The sequence below is a fragment of the Helianthus annuus genome, chromosome 10 (assembly GCF_002127325.2).
Source record: "Helianthus annuus cultivar XRQ/B chromosome 10, HanXRQr2.0-SUNRISE, whole genome shotgun sequence".
NCBI lineage: Eukaryota > Viridiplantae > Streptophyta > Magnoliopsida > Asterales > Asteraceae > Helianthus > Helianthus annuus.
Window position 1 is genome coordinate 8,708,953 of NC_035442.2, and position 12,525 is coordinate 8,721,477.

The window sequence follows — 12,525 nt, forward strand, 5'->3', positions numbered from 1 at the left end:
GGAAAAACTTGGTCTACAACCCCGCATACCACAATCTTCTTAAATGTCAAGTGTATGTTTTGTTTGACTTAAAACTAGTCCATCCTTTGTTCGAGAAACTTCAATTCCATAAAAAATACTAGAGGGATTCAAGTATCGGCATACCCCCCGGCTGTACCCATTAGTTTGTCAAAAAATACCCGTAAGGATTTTCAAGTAATTTTTTTCTTTATAACTTTTATAGAATTTTATGCTTTCAACAAATACAATAAACTAAAGATGATGAATTACATACCTATCATTGTCACCATAAAAATATTTAAAAATATATAAAATAAGTAAATTTAATGATGATATAAATCTCAAAATATAATTCATACTTTGTACCATACATATACAAAAAATCATAAAAATACATATACCAAAAGAAAAGTTCATTTTCCACATAGCATAGCTACTAGAATAAAACGTTACCGGACAAAGGTTGAGAATAAAATAAAACTATAAATTAAAAAAATTTTGGTATATGACTCGGGGAAAACGGTTATACGTTTTTAGATAATTCGTAAACGAACAAACAAGGTGTTGGCATGTCACTTTGAAGTTCTGAACAACCCAACCCGTTTTGGCTCGGAATTGAAGCTGACCCATTTGGCCCGTATCCAACAAGGCCCTCCCATTTTGCTAGCTCTAGTTCTAAGCTAAGACTAAAATGCCGAATATGCTTTTTTGAATTCATAAATATTTTAAGTTAGACAAATAGATTGGCCCATTTCGTGTGAGATGGGGACTTATAGCATGAGAAAAAAAGAAGCATATACTCATGGGTCTGTAACCTTAATAATGTTCAACGATGTCTGTAACCTTAATAATGTTCAACGATTTTTCAACAATTACAACAGTCAAAATTCGATTAAAATGATTCTTTTCTACTTGGTTTCATGCATTCATGGCAACTCGTAAGAAGTAAATTCAACAATTTCATGGAAAAAAAAAACAGAAAGAAAACACATGGAAAAATACAGAAAGAAAACACAAACAAACTATCAGCAACATATAAATGACTAGACACGTCAACTCTGTATGGCTTCTCTTCTTTTCTTCATCTTGTTAACTCTCACCATGATTGCAACGTGTATCTTGTCCATGGTTTCCTCAGCAAACACGAAAAGCTTATGCCTCCATTGCTTCTTTAACACCAAAACTATAACAACTCCCCAAAACCCTGTTGTGAAACCACAAGTTATGTTCAGATAAAAGTACCATGCCTTGTTGGGCTCATCAGCTGCTTCATGTGTTTTCTTGGGCTTAGCGGTTGGGTCTTTGTGACTGGAGCAATTCTTTGGCAATGGAGCTCCACACAGATGTTTGTTCCCGTCATATATTGATGGATCAATGAGGGTCTGCAACTGATTTCCTGTTGGAATTCGGCCTGACAAGTTGTTGTTTGACAAATTTAAATGGCTCAAAAAAGTCAAAGCTAAAATGCTTGGAGGGATCGGCCCACCCAACTCGTTTCCTGATAAATCGAGAGAGAATAATGCTGTCATGTTTCCAATGTGGTCCAGAATGCATCCGCTAAGATGATTATTGGACAAATTGAGACCCACCAATCCCTGAAGTGTAGTTAACTCTACAAGTATGTCTCCAACAAGTTTATTGCTTGAAAGGTTCATGTTAGTGACAAAAGACCATGTATTCGCATATTCAAGAGAAACACCTTTCATTACCCGAATCATCCTCTCCTCAGTACCCTCACCAATGGTAGCAAGGGTATGATTGATAACCATGCCTTGCAATTCTCCTAGACAATGAGGGATTGTTCCTACTAAGTTGTTGTGTGCAACATCCAGAATTTGAAGTTCTAAATTAGTGCACAACGATTGAGGAATTCCTCCTGTGAAGTTATTGTTATGTAACCTAAAAACCAACAATGATGTCATTTTTTCTCCCATCCACTCCGGTATTTTTCCAGAGAATGCATTATCACCCAAATCTAAGACCCGTAAACGTAAATTCCAAAATACCGCAGGAAGCTCACCACTAAAGTTATTATCATTCAAGCTTAACGATCCCAATGATGAAATGTGCCCTATAGAACTGGGAATGCTGCCTCGTAGCACATTTGAGCTTAATTTCAAAACAAATAATTTTTGTAGGTTCTTAAAACATTTGGGAATTTTCCCGATTAGCCTATTTCTGGAAAGATCAATATAAACTAAATCTATCCTCTTGCATAAGGACTTTGGAATAGACTCATTGAAATTGTTATTTTGAAGAAACAAAATCCGCAAATCATCAATATTAGTACCTCCACTAGGAAGGTTTATCAGAGGTCCACGGAGGTTATTGTGGGAGAGATTAATGAAAGGAATGATGGGAATCTTTCGGAACCATGTGGGCAGAGGTCCTGAGATGGTTGCATTAGACAAGTCTAATCTTTGAAGTTTCCTTTGATTTCGAAGCCACTGTGGAAATCCGTTTTTAATCTTGCAAGAACTGAGATCAATTTGTATTAATTGGAATGGAGGCAGCCACTCAAGTGAAACATTGAATGTCAACTTACTGTTAGAAGCTGCATTCAAGTCCTTCAACATCGAAAGGTTAGCAAAATGGGATTCAGAAACTACTCCCTCCAAAGAATTATAAGAGACATCAAGAGAACGGAGTTCCCCGAGTAATGTCGGGATGGGACCTGTTAACTCGTTACTTGATAGATCTATTACTCGCAGTAATCTTAATTTTCCTAGAAATTCTGGAATTGAACCATTCAAGTAATTATGGGAAATGCGAAGTTCGGTAATGTCACACCCCAACCAATGGCAGAAACATCGGGATGAGACGAAGTGTGAAGATTGCTAGAGACATCATAACGCTATTTGTGACAATATTTAATAAACCGATTTCATTTCATAATTCATTTGTCAACATTACAAAGAAATCAAATAACGTCAAGTTCAAAGGAATTACAATACAACATAATCAAAATTGATGCAACGATTAAACCTAAACGTCTATATGTGTATCTAGGCATCAACGCTACTTCATTTCATAGCATCATCATCCTCAACCTGTAACATGTTTAAAATAAAGTTCAATGCAAAAGCAAAGGCAAGTATACAAGTTTAAGCATAAGTATAAGTATAAGTATAAAAGTTTAAAACGAATCCACATGGCAACTTAGTTTATACGAGATCAACCTATCGTGGCATGCAATATTTCTAGCCAACCTCTGTTTACGCAAGTAAGTTTAATTAATTCAACATGACCCAAGTTTAAGGGGGGCGGTGCGTTACTCCTATAGCGCTATACATGTCGAAGGGAGGCTCGTGAGAGCTAATGACTAAAACATATCACATAAGTATGGTCCACGTAAGCATCAAGTATCATAACATAGTATTCATGTATAAGGATTGTTTCGTGCATTGCATAAAGAATAAGTTTAAGTGTAGTTTAATAGTAAAACATGTTACACCCCAAAAAGTGGTAAACATAAAAAAGGGGGTTGCGAGTATACTCACAAAATTTGCATAAGCTTTCCGATTATCCAATGTGACGAAGTTGACGAGGTTAGAAGGTTGAATATGTCCGTTTAGGGATTTAGGAAGTTAAAACACAAGAATATATGTATTCAAAAGTAATCGTCCTTTAACACCAAGTACTTGTTCTTGACACTATGAAACCTCAAGGGTTAATGTTTTCATGAGTAGTATACTCATTAGAATCGTAACAAGTCTTATGTCTTGGATGATGTATTCTACTATTTCGACGAATGAACACAAGTCCACCATCAAGGGTTCGAATAGTAAATATATGTATAAGTATTATATGTATTATTTAGTCCAATAATCAAGCATGAGGTAGAAGATAAATCTTCATTTAGGTACCTCTATTGTGTCATAGAATTCATGTAGGAGGTAGGAAGAACAAGCTTCCATTTGGGTACCTCTTATGGTTCACCACTACACTTGATGTAAAAACATACAAGGAGGGTCATGAACTAATATCAATACAAGAATAAGAAATATCTACACTATGAGAAATCATCAAGGGATGTGGGGATCTTATGTTGGACAACCCAAGTTAGTCCACAATCACACCTTTATCAAGCTTGAAGCTTGAACACCACTTGTGGGTTAAAAACCCTAAACAAAACAGAAAGTATATGAGGATTAACCTCTGATTTTGTATGTCTCAGCCCCGTTTTTAAGCTTAACTAACCATAGAAGTGGTTATAAGCATAAGGACGTGGGTTTGAGTGAGTTAAACTCAAGTTTGCACAAGTCTAAACAATGTTTAGTAAAGATGAATGAAAACAGTGAACTTTGGAGCCTATTTTCCGGAGTTCCAGGGACTTATTTACTGTGAAAAACCCATGGAATCGAAGGTAAGGTCGATCCAAGCACATAGGAAAAAGAATGGACTAAAACGGATGAGAAATGAAGAAGTTATGCTCACTTTAGTGGAGCTTGCTGAATCTGTCCGAATTTCTGATGTTCTTGCGAATTTAGAGGATTTGGGAGTGATTAGAGAGAGTTGGGAGTGTTTAGAAAAGTGAAAATGGCTTGGAGATGGCTTAGTATTTATAGGGAAGGATTAGGGTTAGAGTTAGTTGGCATTAATGGTAATTAGTTGGATGAAAAACTAAAAGAAAAAAAGGAATTAAGTTGTTGTTGTTCTAGAACCTACGGCCGAGAGGCCATTTTGGCAGCCCATTCCTTTTATTTTTTTTTGTTACAACATGGTTAGATGATGTGTTATTAGGTTATAGCTGTATATTTAATTAATTGCAATATTCTTTAGGTGGAAATGTTAGTAAAAATAAAGAAATGAATCAGCCTAAGGTTGTTCGGTTCGTAATAGGGTGACCTCCTTTTCTTTACTATTATTATTTTTTGTTGTTGTTGATTAATAGTAACAACACACATCAACGTAAGTTGATGTGTAATATATATTATTATTATTTGTTATGATTATTATTATTATTATTTTGTTATTATTACTATTATTATTATTTTATTATTATTATTATTATTATTATTATTATTATTAATCATATATTTAGTAGTTAACAAGCACGTATAAGCTATGAGTACTAGTATGTCGGGTATCGGTTGCGCGTATGTATTCGAGATTGGCAACGTATAACCCAAGTATTGCGACACGTATAAGCATGTATAAGAAAATAGAAATTCATTACGATCGAAGTCTCGGGTTTACAATGGTTGGAAACGAAATACGAAATACAAAAGGAAGAAGCTTCCAAAAATAGAAATACAAGACACGTTTTCTAATTAAGGAAAGTACGACAGGGCAGGGCGTTACAGTCTCCCCTCCTTTAGGAAATTTCGTCCCGAAATTTATTCAAGAGAAAGACTTGAAAGAGTTTTGGCCAAAGGTGATTATTAAGAATTGAGACTCGAAAATTTTGAAATGTAAAAAGTATGAAATTTTGAAGGATGACAAGATAGGTTTGCAAAGGAGTTCGTTTGTCTAAAATGATTTGAGGTACCAAACATAATTAGAAATGTATAGTTGCGTATATGGAATTGAACGATTGACTCTTAATAAACGAATGCAAGTATAAGAATGGCATATGTATTGGATAGACGAAAATAGCGTGCTAAGAATGAAGTCTCGTCATGGATAATCGGATATAACACGTTTGTGAGTTGTTTAAAGTTTGTATTAGGTCCAAAAGGTCTGTAAAACACTAAATTTCTCAAGGCACGTCTTACGAAAGTTTGGTAACATGATGAAAACACTTATATATAGGAAGTACCAGCGGCGTATCCACCATGTTTTGACCATGTTACATCCGTTTCGTATTTGGTGTTATGTTACGTTCCGTGTCTTACCATACACAGTAGTACACTCTATGGTTTTCATACGCCCATCACTATAATCCCGTGTGCACCCGCGATTATTTTGATCGTCGCATGATCCGCATAGCTTGTACTAGTTGTGTATGAATCAGGGTATACATAATTTAAAAATAAGAACATGTACGTATAAGAATATAGTGTATAAGCAAGTCCATGCGTAAGTATGTATGTATGTATGGGACCCACGTAAGCGAATCCCTCGGGTTCTGCTCGCGTAAGGGTACGAATGTATGGTTCACGAATGAAAGTATGAGCATAGATATGAAACGTATGAGCGGTATGAATATAAGTATAAGCATGAAACGTATGAGTATAAGTATGAATACGATTATAAGTATAAGCATAAGATGCATAGTTATGAATATGAGTGTGAGTGTGAGTACGAATACTAATGATTGCGTATATCGTATTAATTGAAAACATAACAAATTTAAGCATGTAAAAGTGCTCAAAAGGTTGCGCATGTAAATACGAATGATATAAATGGAATTGTCGCGATGAAACGACTAAAACGTGTATGATGATATGCATGTATAGTTGTTTAAATGAAACGTTGAGTTTATCAAATCAAATTTAGATTGAGCATGATTTGAAGGGTAGAATATAGTTTGTATATGTAAAGGAACATAAAGTACTCATTGGTTATGCACAACGTATTTTGTAACGAATGGAAATACTACCTTTGTTTTAAAAAGAGTTTACGTAATCCGAAGATGGTCGGTCCCCATGAAGTCTTCTTGCCCACGTGTTTTAAAAATCGGTGTAGGAAAAGGTTTTTGAAAAGAAAAGTAAGTTCGTTTCATCAAAACAAGAAATTTTGAATTTAGGAGGTTCTTGTGAAAACGTTGATCCTTAGAAATTCTTTTTGCAAAGGTCTTAGTGTTCATTGCAAAGGGTTTTGACAAATGATTCGTTGATGTTGAAAATAGTCTTTGGTAAAACGATCTTACAATATCTATAAGGTCTTATAAGTAATTGAGAAAGGTTGGTTTGGTTTCGATTAAGAATGGAATTCTCTAGTATGACGATATAATGTGAGTGTGTTTTAGTGATTAAGTCGAATATGAAGTTCATGGGCAAGAGTTTCATTGGACCGATTAAATTGATAGGTAGCATTTCGTAAGGTTTGGAAATTTGTGTAGTAAAACGTTTAAGATATATTTAAGAATCTCGTGTATATGAGTAAGTGAAAGTAGGTTGTAGGACAAGAAGTACGTTTGATAAAACAATGAATTTTGAATTTAATATAGGTAGGTATTTCGATAAATGATAAATGACTTAGGTATAAGACATGATTGGATTTGCATAATAGGACATTTTGAGGTAAAGTTTTGGTAACGATCACCTAGGTAAGGGATCACCCCTAACTCGTCGGTGAGGTCGTTTTAAGAAAAGAAGGAGTGGAGCTAATCGTCAAGGTAAGGAAATCACTCCTATCTTGATGGTATGCCTCCATTTTGGCGTTACAAAGAATGTAAACAAAATTGAGTGACGTTTTGAAATCATGCATATGTATAAATGTATGAAAAAGATATAATATGTTGTGTGTGTGTGAGGAGTAAATATCGAAATTAAATTTGAATTCGAAAGATTGCATCGTATAAAATAAATAGTAGAACACATGTTTGATTAAAATTTGGGATGGTTCCAAAACGGAACTTTGACTAACCAAAGTGGTCGAAAAGTCTTTCGAGTTTGAGGAGCATGCTTTGGCCTAATAGGTGAAATACTCTCGCCGACAAGTCGGTAAACGGTATTTACCCTTCCAGTTACTACATGTCCCCAAATCAATTGAAATTTCGAGACTTGGCGGGATTAATGAAAATCAAGGAGTGGAACTACTCGACAAGGTGCGGGTTTCACCCCTAACTTGGCGATTTAGTATCCTAAGTGTGGTTAGTACTCGTCGGGTCAAAATTTAATTTCAACACTTTGACGAGGGTCCACTAGAATTTGAAATTTGAATTCCTCCATCGAGGTGAGGATTTCACTCCTAACTTGATGGTGAATTTCATGTAAGAAAAGAAAAGTAGAAGGATTGAGAGTCATTCACCAAATTGTGGGTTTCACGCCTATTTTGGTGAACTCGTCTCGTTTGTGTATTACGAGTGGTTTGATTTTAGTATACACGAGTAAAAAACGCATCTTCAAAATAATAATAACAAGTATAAGCATAATAAGTATCTCAAGAAATAATACGTAAAAGACATTTCAAGGGTAGCACATGAAGGATGGAATGATACCACAAGTATTAACAAACAAAGCAAGTATTAACACAAAAGTGACATATATGTTTAAAAGGCCAAAAGCAAATAAATAAGGAGTAAATAATGTATCATGCAAGTGGTTCAAGCAAAACATAAGAATAAGGCTCTAGAACTATAGACTAGGTAAAAATCATGGCAATTCTACCTAATTCCCTATAGTTATGGCTCTGATACCAATCTGTCACACCCCAACCAATGGCGGAAACACCGATTTCATTTCATAATTCATTTTTCAACATTACAAAGAAATCAAATAACGTAAAGTTCAAAGGAATTACAATACAACATAATCAAAATTGATACAACGATTAAACCTAAACGTCTATATGTGTATCTAGGCATCAACGCTACTTCATTTCATAGCATCATCATCCTCAACTTGTAACATGTTTAAAATAAAGTTCAATGCAAAAGCAAAGGCGAGTATACAAGTTTAAGCATAAGTATAAGTATAAGTATAAAAGTTTAAAACGAATCCACATGGCAACTTAGTTTATACGAGATGAACCTATCGTGGCATGCAATATTTCTAGCCAACCTCTGTTTACGCAAGTAAGTTTAATTAATTCAACATGACCCAAGTTTAAGGGGGGCGGTGCGTTACTCCTATAGCGCTATACATGTCGAAGGGAGGCTCGTGAGAGCTAATGACTAAAACATATCACATAAGTATGGTCCACGTAAGCATCAAGTATCATAACATAGTATTCATGTATAAGGATTGTTTCGTGCATTGCATAAAGAATAAGTTTAAGTGTAGTTTAATAGTAAAACATGTTACACCCCAAAAAGTGGTAAACATAAAAAGGGGGTTGCGAGTATACTCACAAAATTTTCATAAGCTTTCCGATTATCCAATGTGACGAAGTTGACGAGGTTAGAAGGTTGAATATGTCCGTTTAGGGATTTAGGAAGTTAAAACACAAGAATATATGTATTCAAAAGTAATCGTCCTTTAACACCAAGTACTTGTTCTTGACACTATGAAACCTCAAGGGTTAATGTTTTCATGAGTAGTATACTCATTAGAATCGTAACAAGTCTTATGTCTTGGATGATGTATTCTACTATTTCGACGAATGAACACAAGTCCACCATCAAGGGTTCGAATAGTAAATATATGTATAAGTATTATATGTATTATTTAGTCCAATAATCAAGCATGAGGTAGAAGATAAATCTTCATTTAGGTACCTCTATTGTGTCATAGAATTCATGTAGGAGGTAGGAAGAACAAGCTTCCATTTGGGTACCTCTTATGGTTCACCACTACACTTGATGTAAAAACATACAAGGAGGGTCATGAACTAATATCAATACAAGAATAAGAAATATCTACACTATGAGAAATCATCAAGGGATGTGGGGATCTTATGTTGGACAACCCAAGTTAGTCCACAATCACACCTTTATCAAGCTTGAAGCTTGAACACCACTTGTGGGTTAAAAACCCTAAACAAAACAGAAAGTATATGAGGATTAACCTCTGATTTTGTATGTCTCAGCCCCGTTTTTAAGCTTAACTAACCATAGAAGTGGTTATAAGCATAAGGACGTGGGTTTGAGTGAGTTAAACTCAAGTTTGCACAAGTCTAAACAATGTTTAGTAAAGATGAATGAAAACAGTGAACTTTGGAGCCTATTTTCCGGAGTTCCAGGGACTTATTTACTGTGAAAAACCCATGGAATCGAAGGTAAGGTCGATCCAAGCACATAGGAAAAAGAATGGACTAAAACAGATGAGAAATGAAGAAGTTATGCTCACTTTAGTGGAGCTTGCTGAATCTGTCCGAATTTCTGATGCTCTTGCGAATTTAGAGTGATTTGGGAGTGATTAGAGAGAGTTGGGAGTGTTTAGAAAAGTGAAAATGGCTTGGAGATGGCTTAGTATTTATAGGGAAGGATTAGGGTTAGAGTTAGTTGGCATTAATGGTAATTAGTTGGATGAAAAACTAAAAAAAAAGGAATTAAGTTGTTGCTGTTCTAGAACCTACGACCGAGAGGCCATTTTGGCAGCCCATTCCTTTTATTTTTTTTGTTACAACATGGTTAGATGATGTGTTATTAGGTTATAGCTGTATATTTAATTAATTGCAATATTCTTTAGGTGGAAATGTTAGTAAAAATTAAGAAATGAATCAGCCTAAGGTTGTTCGGTTCGTAATGGGGTGACCTCCTTTTCTTTACTATTATTATTTTTTGTTGTTGTTGATTAATAGTAACAACACACATCAACGTAAGTTGATGTGTAATATATTATTATTATTATTTGTTATGATTATTATTATTATTATTATTTTGTTATTATTACTATTATTATTATTTTATTATTATTACTAATATTATTATTAATCATATATTTAGTAGTTAACAAGCACGTATAAGCTATGAGTACTAGTATGTCGGGTATTAGTTGCGCGTATGTATTCGAGATTGGCAACGTATAACCCAAGTATTGCGACACGTATAAGCATGTATAAGAAAATAGAAATTCATTACGATCGAAGTCTCGGGTTTACAATGGTTGGAAACGAAATACGAAATACAAAAGGAACAAGCTTCCAAAAATAGAAATACAAGACACGTTTTCTAATTAAGGAAAGTACGACAGGGCAGGGCGTTACAGGTAAGTTTCCTGGTGACCGTGGGAATGGGACCTGTTAACTTGTTACTGGATAAAGATAGTACCTGCAGTAATCTTAAATTGCCTAGAGATTCTAGAATTGAGCCGTTTAAGTAATTACCAGAAAGGTCAAGTTCAATAAGTTTCTCGGGGAAAGACGGAATGTGACCCGTTAACTTATTACCTGATAGATCTAATACCTGTAGTAATCTTAATTTTCCTAGAGGTTCTGGAATTGAACTGTTCAGAAAATTACCAGAAAGGTAAAGTTTAGTAAGTTTCCCATGGAATGTCGGAATGGGACCCCTTAACTCATTAGAAGACAGATCTAAGTGATGGATATTAGGAAGGGTACTAAAATTATGAAGAGTATGAGATAGATATATCTCGTTGATGTTGCAATTTTTTAAGCGCAACTCTAATAAAGAAGGGATCATGCCTAGAGTGTTTGCAAAATTCCATGACTGACTAAAATCAAATGTTGATCAAAGATCAAGGAATTGTAAGGATGTCATGTTCCGAAAAAAGTGAGGGAGTTCACCTTTGAAATAATTGTAGCTGAGATCCAGATGTTTGATGTTAGAAAGTGAAGTGCTCGAATTATGTAGAGGACCAAGATCGGCATTGGAAATACCACATGCTGACAAGCTTACCTCTTTTAACGAAGGAATCATGTAAAGCACGATGTCAAGGTTTTTTGCTCCACTAAGATTCACAACATTTAAGTGAAGATGCTCGAGTGACTTAAGGCCGGAAATCCATATCATATCATCTGCCACAAGCTCTTTCTCATAAAATGAACTGAGATCAAGAGTCGTTAGACTAGAAAGATTTCCAATGTGATGTGGAATAATACCAGAAAATTTTGCATTAGAGAGATTGAGGTAAGTTAATTGTTTCAAGGATCCAATGAACTTGGGTATCTGGCTTCCTTGAAAATCATTCATACTTAAGTCCAAATATTTTAGATGACTCAAATCTCCTAAAGAAATACTCACCTCTTTACCAAGTAAGAATTCCTGGAGAGAAAAACTAAGAGTACCTCTGAGAATCAAACTTTCAACATTTCCAGTGACACCATTACAAGTGACTTTATCCCAACGGCAACAATCATTACCAATCCATGATGACAACATATCGTAGTCATCTATGACACTGTGTTTGAATTTGAGAAGAGCTAGTCGCTCATGTTCAAAGCAAGCCACTGTTGTATTTTGAGCACCCAAACATGGATTTATGTTGGCAGCCAAAATAGTAGTTACAAAAATCAAATGGAGCCCCAAACTCCACTGGTTCTCCATAACTTAACCCCGGTTAAGCTAGTAAAAGGTGAAATGTAAAGATGGTTATTTTGAGATTGACAAAACTAGTTCATTTATAGATCTAGAAATGAATATTGCCATGGAAGTCAATACGGCAACTCATTCTTTGAGTTTCTTTTTGTTCACACAAAAACTTTGAAGTCAAAAATGTCTCCTGGACCCATTTATAATAAAATATGGATTGATAAGGAATAAAATGATTTATAAACAAGCACCAATAGGTTTCTTTAATTCATACAGAATAATAAAATGCGATTTTGACTATTCCAGCAAGGTGGTATCTGCAAACAGGGGTTAGCTACTATCTATCTATCAACCGATTTTGACTATTACAGCACATGTGTATTTGGTCACAAGTCTGGACACCACTTGTAAGTTAACTCCCTAACAACAAGCACAAACACAATAGTGTCATGACCCGTTCAAACTTCAAAGAGTACAAATTCTCA

General features: G+C 35.0%; 1 protein-coding gene across 1 annotated transcript; it reads right to left on the reverse strand.

The window, feature by feature from the left end:
- Nucleotides 1-1,052: 1,052 nt before the first annotated feature.
- On the reverse strand, nucleotides 1,053-12,055 carry LOC110880542 (receptor-like protein EIX2). The gene is made up of 3 exons (XM_035978115.1): nucleotides 11,296-12,055; nucleotides 10,876-11,193; nucleotides 1,053-2,734 (listed from the first exon to the last, which is right to left on the reverse strand). Exons 1-3 carry the CDS (start codon nucleotides 12,053-12,055, stop codon nucleotides 1,053-1,055), a joined length of 2,760 nt encoding a protein of 919 aa, XP_035834008.1.
- Nucleotides 12,056-12,525: the final 470 nt, after the last annotated feature.